The following is an 18430-nucleotide window of genomic DNA, read 5'->3' as shown; positions in this document are numbered from 1 at the left end:
CCTCTGCCATCCCCTAGGGGGAAATACCTTTGCAATAACCAACCGCCTTTTTTGCCAGAAAACTTCCTTGTTCCCACTCCCTTCTGCCTATAAAAGTCTTTCATTTTGTACAACTCCTTGGAGCTCCTGTCTCTTAGATGGGATGCTGCCTCAGTCAAGCTGATTTTTGCTCAAATAAACTCTAAAAAATTCTAATATGCCTCAGATGGTCTTTTAACAGGTTGCAATTAGCACTTTGGAGCCCCGACTCCCAATGGCATCGGCACGATCCTTGTTCATACCTCAGAAGTCTTGTGGAGTGAATGTGCTCCTGAGAAATCCATCTGAATTATTAACAGAGCTTTAATAGTAATAATGATGATGATGACACTGAGGACACTGATGCTGTTATTGTCTTAAGGTAACTCAGACTAGCCAAATATTGCCTCCCTGAAGTTCATAGTGGAGTAAATAATATACCACTTCTCTCTTGAACAGCAGCTACTTTCAGCACATTGCTTGATATAAATATTGCCCTGTAATCTTACTTACAGTTCACACTGGGTAAGAAAAGTCTTAGCAAAATTAAACTTCAGCTCAGTATGTTAGCAGTGTAATGCCTCTTTATAGAACGTATCTATTTGCTCACTCCAAGAAACACACCAAACAGTAGACTCTTCATCCAGCTACCCAGGGCACAACACTGTCAATTATACCAGTAAACATTTTGCCCAGGGCAAAAATGCCAAGCATCACATGGCTAACAGCTGGACCATTTACGTACAATTGTTTCAAATCAGCTGGCAGTAGGAAGAGGGTGGACAGAACAGCAAGCTCAGAATGGGGGCACTTAAAAAGATACTTCCTGTCTTGTGTTCATCTTTAAAGTGAACTGACAGCACAAATCACTGGAGAGGGTCTAGACTCCATAAATTAAAATTAGATTCTTTGTATTTAAATGCATACCAAAGAAGTAAAACAACTACCTTTTTAGGCTGAAATGAGGCTAATTGCAGTCCCCAGGGCAGAAAGCAGCCTGCAACAGTGGGAAAGCTTTCTCCAAAACAGATGTGGTTAAGAATACTTGAGGTAGGCACAAATAAGTAACAAATGGGATCATTTTGGAAATGCAAATTGCTGTATGAGAAGACAATGAAATTGCATAATGTTGCAGAAGTGAATGGGTGGGTGGAAGCAGGTACTTAAAGGTAAAGAATGGAGGGACAACAAATTTGTTGAATGTCTTCTAAGTGTGAGTACCTTTACTAAAGCAGTTTGCATTTTTTAGGATTTAACACAACCATCCATCTTTTCACATTTATAAAACAGACAAGGAAATGATACGAAAGTTATCTAATGTCACACACAAGATGAAATCAAACTTCAAACCCACATCTGCTAGGGTCCATAACCCATGCTCTTTCTGTCACATAAGGCCGCCAAGTTTAAAGGAATTGGAGGCAAAAGTCCAGGAGGCTGCAAAGTTTCATGGGATAGCTTCATGGATAGAGACTGGGAAGACAGACAAAGCTGGAAACCTTAAAGGGCCTAAGAAAAGGAAGACTTGTAGAGAAGTCCAGGAAATAGCTAAATCCATGTACAATCAAAGTGGCTGTTGACTGATAACAAGCCTAAAGCCCAAGGGAGACTGGGCCTGACCCACTGACAAGGCACTTTGCAATTTACAAGACATTTTTACTTGAGTTACATCTTTAAACATAGTAAAATAGGTATTAATATCATCTTTAGTCTTCATTTGAGAAAAAGTGACTTTCAGTTTATAGGGCTTGCCTAAGATCCTATACTAGAAGTGCCAGAACAAAACTCTAAGTCAAAACTGCAAACTTTTTCCCATTAACTCCACAGAACCAGAGAAATGGCTCTAAGATAGAGCAGGGGACATGGGACAAGCATTATGATTAATTTTTTCCTGCCTATGAAGAAAAATGCTGAGATATAAGCAGTATAGTAAGAACAGGAGAGATTCCATCTTGAGGTTAAGATTCCATTTTAAAAACTAGGGAATTAGGAGGTAAGATTCCTAACATACTTAGTGATAATTAGCTAACACCGACCCTATCTTAAGGCAGGGCAAGCAGTTCTAAATGATATGCTTCCACTGCTTGAGGGTAACCACTATCTTGAAAAAGAACAGGATCAATCAATTCCTTGGGTTAAGTTTATCTTACAGAATATCCAGAGGACTGACTGTGAATGGTGACATAATGCCTCTCACCAGAAACAGACACCATGAGACCACATGCCAAGCTTATGCTCCCTCCCCTGGCCCTTTACTCCATTCTTGAAATCCTTCAAAGACAGGAATCCTCAGCCTTTAAGCACACCTCCTTTCTGAGGCATAGTGTTTACTTTGCCTTAAATAAATCCTTCTTGCTGCTCAGATTATTGAGTCTGTTTTGTCTCTGCACTCTTCCAAGCCTCTTAGGAGATTAATAAGAAACCCCTTTTTCCCAGTTGTAAGCATCTTGGTTATTTTGCTATTTCATTCAATTTTCTAGACTTGAGCACTAGTCTTCTCTCTTTCTCTGTTCTATTTATGACAGGTAGGGAGGGGCTACTGAGATCTCTGATTTGGGCTTGCAAGTTCCTGTCACCTGGGTGATCCAGATAGGGTTGCAGCTGTATGATCATGCCCTTTAGTAGCCTGCCCGAAAATCTCCTTTCTTTGCTTCGGCAAGTTCTCAAAACATAATCTCACTCCATCAAGTACTCTGTGGCTCCCCCAAATCCTGGATGGTAGGGGCTTAGTTCCCATCCCATGCAGATTCAAGAGGACACTCATACCAGGTGACCTGGTTTCAGGAGTTGGCAAGGGATCTGCCCTATCGTGAGCAGGAGTTCAATGAGCTTCCCTTTCCTCTCTGTTCTTACTTGCTCTCTACTGCCTGAATGGCTGCTGCCATTTACTACTATTCTCATTGTAATGAGTTCCTTCGTTACCTATACTCATCTGACCTGTTTGTGAATTCTTTCTCAATCAGAGTCAAGAACCCTCCCCTGTCCAGGTTAAAGTTTCACCTAGTGCTCAGGGAGAGATTCCCCCAAGAAGCAGCTGCCCGACAGCAGCTCTACCTTGATTAAGAAATAAAAACAAGGCACAACCTAGGGTAAGAGTTAGGAGATAAATCAATGTTTTCAGCATCATCTAGTTAATGTCCAACTCTGACAGACTGTACATGGGTTACTGATCTTTGCTACAGGAAATTTCTCCCGGAGACTGACTACTTTCTGACATTTCAGAGTGGTGGTGTCCTTAAGTGTTAAATTCTCGTGTATCCACCAAAGAAGAGGCAGCAGCATCCTTCGGGGCCCCAGGACGACACACTAGGAAAGGGAGGAGCAGGGCCTCATCCAAAGGCTCAGTCTCTGGGGAGAAGCATGTTCCTCCTTGACACCTTGCATGTTTACCAGAAGTCTACCTGAGCCAGATGGAGCACCCATACTCCCTTAATTTGGATTATACCAATCCCTTAATTTGAACACCAGTCCCCTAATGTGAACATCAGAAACATAAGGAAAGAATTAAGTATTCATCTGCCTTTCCAGAATGAACCACATGCCAGTGCAACCCAAAAGCCCCAGTTGATGAGTGTGGGTAAAATTACAGCATTTCCAGAATCTCTTGCCTGGTCTTACTACATCTCCATATCAGTAGGTGTTTCCAAGGGGTGGACAGAAGTAGACCATCTCCATACCAATAAATGATTACAAGGGTCAGGGAGCCAGGGTGTATCTGGACTAGAGAGGTTTCCTGGGGTTCGTTTTTTGCAGCTAGGTGATGAGAGACATGGTTGAGCAGAAGTGGATGACTCCTTGTAAACAATAAACAGGTTTCTCCCACTTTATTTCTCCCTCCAACTGATTTTGGTTTCAAAAGTAATTTTCCCTGGATTGGGAGAAAGATTTTCCACTCCAGAGTTACAATGAGGAAAAGCTCTTCCCTACAGAAGCATGCCAGATAGTAAACGTAGGAAGAATGATAGAAAAACAAGGAAACCATATAAAAACAAAATAAAATACTGTTTAGCAACCCTTAATTTAATAACTGATGCAAGCAAATCATCAATGGATGCTAAAAGCATTAGGTGAAGGGTTACTGGGAGAGGGAACAGCTCCATAAGGCCAAATGTCACCCCCAACTGCCCACTGTTCACAAGGGGTAAAACCTAACTCAACAGACATGATCTAGCTGCCATCTCCTTAACACTAACAGCTAGCAGAGCATGGACTGCACATCACTTACAGCTTGACGTGACACCCTATGACATATACAGCTTCATTCATGAAATATTCCTGTTAAAAAATGTTTGACCTACTCAACAACAACAAAAAAAGACAAATGACGCAAAAAATGAGCAAGGGATTTGCATAAACATGTCTCCAAAGAAGATACACAAGTGGCCATATCAAAACCTGAAGGAGATACCACACCACTTCACACCCACTAGGATGGCTAGAATCAAGCCAGAAAATAACAAATGTTGACAAAAATGTAGAGAATTTGGAACCCTCATACATTGCTGGTGGGAATGTAAAATGGTGCGGCTATTTTAGAAAACAGTTTGGTTGTTCCTCAAAATGTTAAATACGGAGTTACAGTATGACCTAGTGTTGGGGAGGTAAAATTTCCCTCTACCCTTCAAAGGTTCTTCTGGCTGTTCTAAGAATGAAATTGCCATGAGGCAGATTAATAGGCAAAGGTCAAATTTAATTTCATATGCACAGGAACCCCACATACATGAGAAGTTTAAAGACAGGAAGGTAAAATGAGGTCCATATTGTCATCCTGAGCTAAAGAATGGGATGGAGCCTGGGACTTCGGTGGGGAGGACAATTCACAGGACAATAAATAGGAAGTGCGGGTTTGTTTGGTAATGAGATGTTTGCCCTGCCATGCAGATGGGTCACTCAGATGAAATGTATCTGTGGTAATAACTCTCATTCTGGGAAAGACCCACAATCTAGATTCTTCCAGGTAGTTAAGAGAGGGGCAAAAGCCTGCAATGTCTTGATTTCCTTTAGCGCAAAATAGTCCACATGTCAAAGTGGCACACTTCAGGGAGACTTGTTCTGAACCCCTTCACCAGCAATTCCTCTCCTAGGTATATACCCAAGAGAACTGAAAGCTGATGTCCAACACAAAAACTTGTGAATGAACGTTTGTAGCAGCATTATGTATAAAAGCCAAAAAGGAGAAGCAACCTGAATATCCATTAACTTATGAATGGGCAAATAAAAACAACAGCCTATCTTTCCATTCACCATAGAAGAATGAAGTACTGGTACATGCTATGTGGCTGGACCTTGAAAATGTTATGCTAAGAGGAAGAAACCAGTAGCAAAAGGTCACACATTGTAGGATTCCATTTAGGTGAAATGTCCAGACCAGGCAAAATCCACAGAGTCAGTAGATTAGTGGTTGCCAGGGATTGGGGAGTAGGGGAGGATGGGGGACATGAGGAGTGACTGCTAAAGGAATATGGGGTTTGTTTTGGGAGTGAGAAAAATATCCTAGAGTTAGATAGTAGTAATGGTTGTACAACTCCCTGAATATACTAAAAATCCATGAACTACACACTTTAAAGGGCTGAATTTTATAATATAAGAATTGCATCTCAATAAAGCTATTATTTAAAAAATCAATAAGCTGTTTTAAACAGAGCGGGTGGGTGGGCAGTATATGTACATACCATGTTTGTACATTTGAGACTCTTTCTGCAAGGAGATAAAAAAAAAAATCCATGAACAGTGATTGCCCCTAGGGAGGCAAGGGTGTAAAGGAAACCTATTTTCATTTTTTGCAAGTTTTGTTTAAAGCATTTGCATTGTCTTACTAGTCTTAAAGTTAATTGGAAAGTAAAATGCTCCATATTTTCTAAAGAGAACAATGTTAAACCTGAATATTTTCAAGACTACCAGTTTTCTGAAGAAAATACAGAGATGGAATAGCAAGCTAGCCTACATTACAAAGTAAGAGTCAGATGCAGAAAGTGGGGCATTCTGTGGAACAGCAGGCAATAAATCCTAAATAAGCTGACGAATTGAAACAGGGAGGGTGTTAGTCAAGATTCAGAGGGGCTAAAGACACTTGGCCAAATGTCATGCTTTCCTTGTTTGGATCCCAGTCTGAATAAACCTCTCTATAAAGAAACAAAGCTTTGGGAATATAGGAGAAATTGGATATGGAGTGTGCAGAAATTGATAGTAGGGAATTATTACTGATTTTGTTGTGTGATAATGGATGCTGATTATGTAGGGCAATGTTCTTATTATTTTAGGAATGCATACTAAAATGTTTAGTGATATAATTTCATGAAGACTGTCATTTTTCAGATAGGTCAGCAAAGGGAAATTGATTAAACCATACAGAAAATACTACCAGGTGTTGTATTTAGGTAATGTGCCTATATTATTTTCTCATGATACTATTTTCTCCCCTTTTTTGTATATGTTTGAAAACATTTTAATTAAAAATTAAGGAATAGAAAAAAATTTATCTGAGGACAAAAAAGTTAAGAAACCTGCTCCTTAGGGGCTAAGAACCAACTTTTCTTCACAAGCAATGCAGTAGTTAGTAGTACAGTGTGGTGGAGGGAGGTGTCACCCAGGGGTAGGTGCTGTCACGCGGTAGAGGGCAGTGTCACCCAGTGGTGGGTGGTGTCACCAGGTGGAGGTGGTGTCATGCAGTGGTAAGTAGTTTGATGCAGTAATAAGCTCCATGACATCAGGGACCATGTGTGGTGTCACTTGTCACTGTAGCCCCACACACCTAGCCCCAAAATCTGTACAAAACAGGAGCTGATAGGTACTGTCACATGAATAAATGAGGGCAGGAAGGGAAGCAAGTGGTGTCCAACGTAGCAAAGTATAAAGACTGCAGTACAGCATGGAGAATATAGCCAATGATTCTGTAACATCGGCCTATGCTGACAGGCAGTAACTGCACTACTGGGGGTGAGAATTTAATAATATGGGGAACTATTGAACCACCACTGTGGCATATACTTGAAACCAATATAAGATTGTATATCAGTTATACTTCAATTTAAAAAAACACACAGACTCTGGAAATAGACTATGTGGATTTGAATTCTGTTTAGCCCCTTACTAGCTGTGTGACTTTGGGGAAATTAAAATCTCTCTATAACTTAAATTCCATAACTGTAAAAAATAAATACTTCATAGAGTTGCTATAACATTAAATGAGTCAATGTATGTAAACTGTTTAGGAGAATGACAAACACAATATGTGTTAGCTACTGAAAAAAATTCATACATATAAATATAAATATAAATATATATATATATATATATTTTCAATATATATATATATATATATATATATATATATATATATATATATATAAGAAGACTGTAGAACTAGAAGCCGGAAGCCCTGAGTTCTAGTTCCAACTCCGACACTCGTTCTTTGCTGAGTGAACTCTGACAAGTCCCTTAGCTGTGTGGGTCGCTCACTGTCATTCTCTATTATCTGGGGCTCCTCCTCTCACCTGCCTGAGCTACCACAGGGCTGTTGCATGTCTTGGAGGAGCTAACACATGAGCAAGCCTCCTGGTTCCCACTTTTCAGACAGGTCTGGAGCCCTCAGCCCTGCTCCACACGCTACCACTGCCTCTCCCCTGGACCCAGACAACAGGCCCCTAGCCCCAGAATTTGTTCTTCCTCCTCCACCCTGCCCCCACAGTCCTCTACTTGGGAAGCAGAACAATTTTTAAAAACCTTTTATTATGAGAGTACTTACAAGGGAAATTTGCAAAAACACAAGACTAGCACAGCACGTATACACACACACATACCCCTTAGCTCCCACACCATCCACACGCTCCAGTTCTTGTCTTCTGCTCCTTCCATACATGCACATTTACAGTTTTATTTTTTGAAGTACTTGAAATGAAATCTCAGGCATCAAATTATTTCACCTGTCAATATTTCTACAAGTACCTCTTCTAGAAAAGCAGTTTGTCTCCAAGTTGACCTTTCAAGGCCATGTTATTTCAAACAGGATCCAACCAGTTCTCACCTTGTGTTAGGTTACCTGTCTCTCAAGTCTCTTGTGATCTATACCAGTTCTCTCTCCTTTTTCTCCCACTTGTGGAAGAAAGTAGATTTGAGTATCCACACAGAAGAAAGAGAAATGTAGATAAGAAGGGGAAATTTAGTTTGCTGCCTACTGTGCCCTATAAAGAAGTATAAAGTGAAAATGTGAGATAGCTTATAAATTTATTAAAGCTTCTAAGAATATTTTTGTGGGAAAGAATCCTAGATAACTGTGGCACTAGGTGACCTGTATTTCACCCTGGGCTGATAGACTCCATAGTCACTGCTACATACTGCACCCTCCTACAGTCACATGCACTACTTAGAAACTGCGTTGCATAGAAACGTAAAACACAATAGAATACATGTTAATGAGAAAAGTTTTGGTCAAAGAACAGAAAAACAATCACCTATCTAACGCTTGACCAACCATGAATAGATTAGAAAGTAAAAGAAAGAAAAAAGCTTGCCTATACTTATTAACCAACTGTGTATTTGATTAATCATCAAAATAATAAAAAATCATATCCTTGTGCAAAATGGTATAAATAAAGCTGTCATCGGCACTTTGTCGAGAGACCACCTCCATCTGACTCTGTGTCCTGTCTCTCCACACACCGACTCCATCCTGCACCTTCAGGCATCCCACCCCTAGGCTGGAGCTGGACTCCCGCAGGCAATAAATTAAATATGTGTGGAATGAATAGCTGATGTATCTAAAGGTTGTACTGCATTGTATGAGAAATAGTATCCAGCATCCTGAAATAGTACATATCTTATTCAACATTTGGTCACGCAATCAGAGAGTATTAAAAATCCAAGGTAAAATGACCCTCAGAGATAATCTTGTCAAACCTCTTCATTTTATAAATAAAAGAGACCTGGAATAACAAGAATGTGAGAGACGAGTGATCTGACCTCAGTTCTAAGTTGGTTACCATGATAAATCAAGTACAGGTTAGTCCCCATGGGAAATCAATATTCTATTAAGTATCCTCTGATTCAGCCAGGCCACTACTAGACCCCAGGGGGCCTGTGGGCAGATTAGGAGCAGGTGCCCTACCTTCTGTGTGGCCCTGGCCCCCTGCTGGGGCTCAGGGCTGGGCGAGTGGCCTGTGAGCTGGACTTCAGCTCCCAGTGTCTCTCAGTCAAAGCCTTTGTGCTGAGATCACCCAGCATATCCACAGGAGGGGGCCCTGGGCTTGTCCAGCAGATTCATTAACTTCCTACAAGCCGGGAAGAGTGGCAGCATTACAGGTGGTGGTAATGGGAATAAAACACAATACCTGGGAGCCATGCTGGCCCACAGTTCAGGACATAAGACAGACTCCAAGCGTACTCCTGTCAAACCTGGGCCACTGCCCCTGGCCCGCCACCTCCTGAGAAGTCAGGGAATCATGTAGGGTTTGCAGGAATACCCACTTAACTTGAAGTTTTCTGTAAAAGAACTTACTAGGAATGGCAAGAAACATGATAAAGAAGGAAAGGCTGAAAAGGCCAAAATTAAAACAAGGCCATTCAGAAGAGCATATCCACTGAAAATGCAGCCCACCAGAATCAAGCAATGAATCTCTTGATTGTGCAGCAAGAGTTCCACTGCAGTCACAATGGACAAGGTGACAAGTCCACCACTGTGTGGTTAAGGTATGGATGCTCCACTGAGGGGTTTGAACCATGAAAGGATTTCTGCCTTGATGGACAAGTATGAGAACCAAGTTGAAATGCTGGATGTTTAAACACAACAAATGGAAGACACAACGAGTAACACTAAAACCACACCACCAGGTGGATATGCTGCTTTAAGAAATGGCAGATAAGGTTGGCTTGATCTCAGTAAGGAACTACCACAGGGCCAGAGAGGTTCTGTCAGCACAAGTGTTACTTCAATGGAAGAGGAAGAATGGTCACAGACACTTGCTCATGCACACAGTCAAGAGTAACTTGAAGAATGGTGCTTTCGGCAGACTCACAGAACCCAACGATGAACTAACAGTTACCAAAGGAAAAGGGACTGTGGAGGGTGGGTGAGTAGGGAGGGAGAAGGGGAATAAGGGGCATTACGATTAACACATATAATTTAGGAGGGGGCACTGGGAAGGCAGGACAGCACAGAGAAGACAAGTAGTGACTCTATAGCATTTTACTACACTGACGGACAGTGACTGTAATGGGGTATGTGGTGGGGACTTGATAATGGGGGAATCTAGCAACCACAATGTTGCCCATGTGATTTTATATTAATGACAACAAAATTTAAAAAAAAAAAGATTGGTGCTTTCATCACTTCACTTGTTTCAGCAGTGTTTTATGTGTATATATAGATACACTGTACAACAAGTACACTAAGAACACTATATACGCCAGAATTCATAAACACTACTTGTACGTAATGCTCTTTTTTTTGCTTTGCTAAACTTCCCAATACATTAAGAAATTCCAGAGTTTCCACCTTGACAGATTTTATAGTTCTCTATATTATGCATAAAAATACAAGGGACATATTTTTGTGGATGTCTTCGACAGAGACAGCATTAGCTTGAGGCATATGAAACATCTTTCTCAAAAGTTACATAAAAATCTACCACCTAAGCACAACAGAATAGAGCATAGAATAAAGGCTTTGCTTTAAAAAAAAGAAAACCTCTGCTCACAAGGAAGAAGAAAGCCCACAGTTCTGGAGCACATGACTGCATGATTAGGTATTTTTATATATTATTTCAATGAGTGTTCACAACCCTTTGAGAAAGTCTGCTTTACATATGAACAAACCATGGCTTACAGAGGTTGGATAACTTACCCAAGATCACACAGCTAGTAAGTAAGCAGAACAGAGATTCAAACCACATCAATGGGCTCCAGAGACCTTCCCATATTATCTACTGATAATCCAGGGAAAATTAAGATCCATGAACATTTGTTAATATATTAAGCTCTGGATCAGACAGCATTAGAGTTCCAGAGTTCTAAGGACTGAGGGATCAATGTAGTCAGCTGGCACGGACCAATTAGTAAGGAAGATGGACTTGGGAGAATAAGGGAGAGTCTGAGAGTAAGACATGGATAAACAGGAGAAGAATGAGCAAAGGGCCAAATAAGACATACTTTACTTTCCTGGGAAGTGTTATGGCAAAGCTGGAAATAAAGCTAGATAACTGGGTGAGGCCCTGAAGCCAGGCCAAGAAGTTCACCTTTCTCGGCAGTTAGGATGTGGGGAGAGCATTAAAGAAGTTGAACACAGACAGTATCATTTCCAAGGTGGCAAGAAAGATACAGATGCAAAGCCCTGCTGTAGAGGTGCAGTGGAGAACTGGTGATTTTTCAAGATGACCACCATGTTCTGCAATCCAATGGCCAATTCTCTGTCCTCATCTCTCAGTCCATCAGCAGCATTTAACATGGCAGCTCACTCCTCCTCCTTGATACACTTCCCTCACTTGGCTTCTGGGCCTTGGTGTCCCGCTTACCTCACTGGCCACCCCTTTGGCTTGCCATTGCTGGCTCCTCTTTTCCCTGACCCGGTGGAGGTTCCACTGGGCCTCTCCTCTATCTACACACACCCCCTTGGGCAGAATTCATCTAGTTTTCCTCCTCTAAATATCATCTATGGCCAATGATTTCTCAATTAAATTCAAAGCCCAGGCTTCTTTTCCAAACTCCAGACACATATATCCAACTGCCTACTCCACCCCCAGATCCCTGCTATTTAGTAATATATAACCTACTAATGTACTATATAATTGACTTATTTATTATGTTTACTATTTATTTTCTTGCTCCCACTCTCCTGCTAGGATGTAAACTCTTTGAGGACAGTTTTGTTCTCCTGTATTCTAAGTGCCTAAAATAGTGCCTGGCACATAGCAGGCTCTTGATAGTTATTTGTAGAATAAATGAATATAGGAAGGGAATGAGATAGCCTCAAGGCAGTGGGAGAACCCTCATAAGGAACCACTAACAAGGAAAAGCAAGTGGTGGTGACAGTAGCTGAGGGGAGGAGGGAGATGAGTAATTCTCAGTGTGCCACGTGGAACCTGAAGGAACAGATGGGCATAGCAATGGAAACATCTTTGAAATACGGGATTAGTGCTCATGGAAGAGTAAGGTCATGGCGATAGACATTGCTGTGGTATAGGCAGGTGAAGCCAGAGGTTGGCAAGATCTCCAAAGGAAAAACTGTACAAAGGAAATGCAAGCCATAGTCTATGACTTCAGAGGCTTTATCGACTGTGGACAGGCAGAATATATAATAAGACAAGCAAAGAAAACACGTACAATGACCACAGTACAATGGAGACTTAGCTCAGGTCTACTGAATGCCAGGGAGTGAACCTGGTGGAATGGAGTCCTCATGTCTGAGCTCCCCGAGTCCTGGGTGTTGTTCCTCTATCATGGCCCATAGCACAGGGCCTTGGAGTCACCTGTTCATCTGTGGCTCTCTCATGATCCTGAGACTTCCTTGAGGGAAGGGAGCTGCTTTCAATATGTAAGTGGTATAATGAAACTCCGTTTGTGGAAGGAGAGAGAGAGAGAGTGTGTGTGTGTGTGTGTGTGTGTGTGTGTGTATGAGAGAGAGAGAGACACACACACTAGAGGCAGGGAGATGAGTCAGGATAGAGGTATACAGTCTCTCTGCTACCGAGAATATCCTTCTATTATTTTTCCATAACACGAAGGATTTTATTGCGAAAACAAGCTGGATGAAATAACAACTGATTCATTTCTCCATTTTTAGGCATCAAGATGTAAATAATTTAATATGCAATATTATCATGCTCTAGAAATCCTTCTATTGGTCTAGACAGCCAATCAGGGCTTCAGATAAGCATGAGATAACCAGCTTCAGTAAACAGATGATAGAATCCAGTCAAAAAAAGAGAAAACGTCTTTTATTGTTCTATACAGCCTCATTGCATTTTTGAAGACCTCTTGCCTGGGAGTTCAGTTCGCAGGCCAAGGCAGCAGAGCTCACATGAAATGTCCAATGGCTCAGTCAGCTGGTTTAGTAGATTTCCAGATTGGCCCATTCTGCACTCATTACCCAGGATGAGGTCCAGAGAATGGCTGGCTTCAACAATGGGACTGTGCTGATTTACATACAAAAAGAAGAGGTTATTCCATGGGGAGAACCAGATCTTATCATGTAGAGAGCCTGCCATGGCACACAGGAGGAAGTATGGTGACCCGCAAGGGCTCCTCACCCTAACACAGAACACTTCCCCGCCAATACCCTTCTCCCACCTTCAAACGGATCTGAAATTAAGGCAGAGGCATGCAATGTTTAGATACTATTAGATCAGCAGCTCATGAACATTTTGGTCTCTGGACCCCTTCACACTCTTAAAAATTACTAAAGACCCCCCAAAAGCTTGTGTTTCTATTGGTTATATTGATCAATATTTATCATGTCTGATATTTAAAATTTTAAACTACGGAAATTTTAAATATTTATATTTAAATAATAATGAACTTATTGCATGTGAACATAATTAACATTACTTTTTATGAAAATACAACCCAAAAGTGCTTAGGGAGAAAAGTGTCATTGTTTTTTATTTTTGCAAACCAATTTGATGTCTCGCTTAATGGCTGAACTGGATTCTTCTATCTTCTACATTTGATCTGTGGTGATAAATACCACACATTACATAGTCTCTGGTGACTCCACCGTATGTACATGAGAGCATGGGAGTATAAACAGTAAATACAATTTTAGCATGGTGAGGAAAAGTTTTGACCTTGTGAATTTCTTTAAAAAGTCTCCAGGACACCCAGGACTCCCCAGACCACACTTCTGAGAACTGCCATGTTAGGTCATCACTAATGTTATATTATTTCCCAGGGCTCTCAACCCTCAGCTTGTTTCTTACTCTATTTCGTCTTGTAAATCAGTCTCAAGGCTTCCATTGCCTCCACAGCCTGACTACTTGATTGAAGGTCTACTGGCTATAGGGCATCGCCAACGTTCCCATGTTAGTCCCCAGTGCCACAGAGTCAAACCTGGGCCAACACTTTTCATTTACGTCAGCCCTCCTGGCCATCTCATCACTCAACTCCTCAGTGAGAATCCTCCCCACCTGGCCCATCTGCCTTCTCCTTCCCGTCCCATATGTGACAGGCTCCCTAACTCCTCAATGAGAATCCTCCCCACCCAGCCCATCTGCCTTCTTCTTCACATCCTGTATGTGACTCGTCAGAAGTCCTGTTGATGCATCATAGATCACCTCCCTGGTTCACCCTCTTCTTTCTTTGTTCCGCTTCTGTAATCCCTTATCCTTACAAATCTGGATAAAACAGCAACTTATGGGACTGGTTTTCCTGCTCCCAGATTCTTCTTGTACCTCTCCCACTGTCTTGCAAACCACTAACTTACCTTTCCATGCAGCTTACCCCAGCCATCGACCTTGTAGCCATCTCTCATGATCCTCCACGGACTTCATGGCATCAGTTGGCCACACATCTTCCTTTTTCCCTGTATCCATGCCTGCTGCCACTATATAGGGTAGGGTGACCTGCCTCACCTGCTGACCCTGCTCAGTCATGTGACTTGCTTTAGTCCATGAGATGTTAGGAGACATGTCCCAGGCAGAGTCTTGAAAAAGCACTATCCATTCCTGCTTACTGTCTTGTGCCTGTAACATCCCCATGAAAAAGCACATGTGTGAGCTGGCCCTCTGAAGCAGCTCTATTCAACAGAATTTTTAGCCATGATGGAAACAAACTATAGGGCAGCAGCTCTGTCCTATATAGTAACCACTAGCTACCTGAGGGTACTGAGCATTTGAAATGTGGTTAGTGTGACTGAAAGGCAGAAATTGTAATATTACTTAATTCAATTTTAAATAGCTACATATAGGTAATGGCCACCATATTAAACAAAGTGCAGGATGAGAGACCCATGGAGCAGACACAAATCATCCCAACTTCCTCTGCTAAAAGCCACCTTAGATCAGTCCACCCCCTGCTGATTCCAGACACTTGAGCAGTAAATGCTTATTTGTTACATGCCCCTGAGGCTTTGTACTTGTTTGTTACACATAAAAAGCTAACAGATAAATTTTATCTCCCAACTCTACTTGCCTATACAGACAGAAACTCCTGCTCCAATGGAAACACTCTGCTCTGGTTGTATCACATTCCTCACTCTCCCAGCATATGCCAAGCTTGTTCCATCCTCATGCATATCCCACCTAGAAGGGCCTCTCCATTTCCCCTCTACTTACTGAAAGTGGACTTGTCTTTCAAGTCTTAAATGTAACCACCTCTGTAAAGTTTTCCCACACTATGCTGGCCCACAACAGTCCCTCCTATCTATTACCACATGTTTTAGGCTTGATGCTAGAAAACATTATGAGTTAAATAGACTTGGGCTAGAATCCTAGTTGGGCATTTAATTGGTTGTTTGGTTCTGGGTAATTACTAATGATGATGATTATTATATCTTCACCTGAAAAAAGGGGTGAATTGTTTTGAGGATTAAATAACATAAAACTAACAAGACCCTAACATATGTAGATATACTCACCCAATAACTGTTTTCCTTATTGGTGGGTGTTGCTTTCACTTGCCTAGTTTAGTGCCCAGAACTAGGTATGTACCACCTAGTCCATGCTCACACTCCCTGTCAATTCACCTTTTCAGGCAGGGCCATGTGAGGGCTTCCATCAGCTCGAAAGGGCCTCTACACAGCTACAGATAGTGGTGGATGCTGTGATCTGTCACCAGATGCCCCTTCAGCTCCTGGGAATGCAGTCCTCAGTTGTCAACCCTCTGTGAGGATTGCCTCCATCAAAAAACTACCCTCGCCCAGGGTTATACCTCCTTCCAGGGAAGCCCGTATCCAACTGATCACCATAAGGATCTCATGCCCTCTCGTGCAGCCTTGAGACAGCTCTGAACGGCCATTCCACCCTCCTCCCACCCAGGGGCTGGCTGAGACCTTTGCTGGACTGCAATACAGCTCAGCTGCTCCCTCTGCTCAACCCTTTTTCATTTCCCTCCCTATCATACATGTGGACCTGAGGAGCTCACCCTAATGAAATAAACTGTCTGGTAATTTCCACCTTAGAGACAGCTTCTGGGAACCCAACCTGTAGCATAGATATAAGATCCAAAGAGAGCTCTGGGATTCTCTCATTGACATGCAGATTAGACACAACCAGACTTTCCAAGAAGGTATGGTTTGACAGGAAACATGTTTTCTAGGTCTGTAGACTGTAAAGTGGTTAGTCTGATGTCACAAGTAAAGGAGGGGAGGATGTCCAAATTTAACAGAGTTCTTAACTTGAGGCCCAATGACCCCCACAGGGGTTCATGAATAGAATTCAGTGGGTCTGTTAATTTGGAGGAAAAAAAGAAATTCATTTTTATTTTTGGTAACACTGAAGTGATACTTAGCATTTCCCTCCAATGTGAATGGAGGCAACAAGCCACTTATATAGTAAAGGTAGTAAGTAGCGCTAAGTGACCTTGCCACTCAGAGAAGACACAAAGAGTCACTGTAGGTGTCTCCAAATACTGTTTACAGTCCTTGTGATGTTGAGAGTGCAGTAATTAGCTGGACCACCACTACATGCACGACTGGAACTTGCTCTTTAATGTGGTTAAAAATAAACACATATGTTACTTAATACAACTTTTAATATTTTGACCTGTATTTTAACATAACTTATTTCCTTGGAAAACCTGTGGATTTTATTTTACCCATTAAGAAACACTGTTCTAAGGCAGCCTGACTAGACTGCACAAGGAGCTCAGGGCAGTCAGCCAACAAGGCCAACACTCTCTGGGGTGGAGATTTTGAGAATTCATTCTTTTTAGGCAAAGCTGACAAGCTCCACGTGGGGTGTTGTCCAAGCAGTCTCCCCTGGCTAGACAAGAGCACAGCCATTTCACGCGCAGGACAGGCTCCAGCCGCTTCTGGATCACACGCAGCTTTATATGAAACCCACATGGTGCGCGGCCGAGGAAGGCCGCAGCACTAAAGGGCTGCCCCAACTTGACAGCGTCCCTGGGCCCAGAGGAGGCCTGGCCAGAGAGCTAAAGGTCACCTGGCCCACTCCCCAACTGGCGCCCCCCATGGTGACAATGCTGGGCAACAGGAAATTGGATCACCGGGTCGCCCTGCCTTCCCAGACCTAAACTCTGGACTGAAACGAGCTCAAAGGGAGAGCAGAATCATTGCCGAGACACATCCGGAGTTCACACACACGAAGTCCACGGAGCCCCAAATGCGGGGGACTGTCGGCTAAATGCCCGTTTCCTGCCCTGGCACCTCGGGAGGCCCGGGTCCGTGCGCAGCCTACGTGCCAGCTCCGGCCTTTGCCCTGACGAGGCTCCGCGCCCGCTCCTGTCCCAGCCGGACCGGGTCCGGTCCCCGAGGGGAGCGGGACAATGGCGGGGACACGAACCGACTTCCCGGAGGCGATGCCGCGCGCAGCAGCCGGAGGGAAGCTCCGCCCGGGATCCCGGGGCCGGGCCGGGCGCGCGCGGGGCTCGCAGACGGGGCGGCCGCCCCAACCCCGCGCGCTCCTCGGAGGACAGTGACCCGGCGGCGGGGAGACGTCGACGGGCGAGACCGAGGCGGGAGCCCACCTGGGCTGGGAGACCAAGCAACGCGCCCGCGCGCAAGCCAGCGCGGCCCCGTTTCCGCCCACGACGCCCACGTCCGTCCGGCTCGGCCGGCGACCCCGGCCCGCCCCGGGCTTCCTTCCGACGCCCGCTCGGCCCCCACCGCCTGCCCGGCCGCACTCACGTAGACCGAGTGGATGTCGGATTTGTCGAAGAAGCGGAGCGCCCCGCTCAGCTCCAGGGCCGGGGAGACGCGGTCATCCCCCGCCTCAAGCTCCAGGTCCCCGTGTCCGGGGCCGAAGGGGAAGAGGTCCTGGCGGCTCAGGCAACCTCCGGGTCCCGCCAACAGCAGCTGCAGGAGCAGCGCCCGCGTCCACGCAGCCTCGCTGCGGCCGATCGCGCCCAGCATGTTCCCAAACTGAGTCCCGCAAACCCGGCGGCTCGGCGGTCCGAGGCTGAAGAGGGCGGGGATGTAACCGGACGCCCCCCGCGGCCCCTCCGAGCCGCCCGCCTCCCACTGCTCCCACCCCGCGAGAGGGGAGGAACCGGGGTGGGGCGGGAGGGCGGGAGGCCCGCCCCGTCCAGGGCGCGCCGCGGAGGCTGCCCAATGGCCGCGAGGGGGACGGCGGGGGCGACTCCGGACACCGCCCCCGGCCCCGGCCGCGTCGCCCTCGTCCCCCGCGGGTCAGCGGCGCCGGTGGCTGCGGCTCCCGAAGCCGCCCTTGTGCCCCGCCGCTGGGCCCTCCCGGAGGCGGGAACAGAGCGCGGGGCACTGCACTCTCGTCCCGGCAGCGGAGCCGGGAGA

At 44.3% G+C, this 18430-nt stretch overlaps 1 protein-coding gene and 1 pseudogene across 1 annotated transcript in view; one reads left to right on the top strand and one right to left on the bottom strand.

Moving 5' to 3' along the window:
• NID1 (nidogen 1) overlaps positions 1-18147 on the bottom strand; it is a 93710-nt gene extending 75563 nt beyond the window's left edge. The window contains exon 1 of the mRNA XM_017670171.3: positions 17810-18147. Within this exon, the coding sequence (XP_017525660.3) occupies positions 17810-18034 (225 nt within the window). The 5' untranslated portion in view covers positions 18035-18147. The remainder of the gene's footprint in view (positions 1-17809) is intronic.
• On the top strand, positions 9456-13197 carry LOC140850453 (charged multivesicular body protein 1b-like; annotated as a pseudogene).
• Positions 18148-18430: the final 283 nt, after the last annotated feature.

The sequence above is a fragment of the Manis javanica genome, chromosome 7, assembly GCF_040802235.1.
Source record: "Manis javanica isolate MJ-LG chromosome 7, MJ_LKY, whole genome shotgun sequence".
NCBI lineage: Eukaryota > Metazoa > Chordata > Mammalia > Pholidota > Manidae > Manis > Manis javanica.
This window is presented reverse-complemented; position numbering and strand designations above follow the sequence as displayed.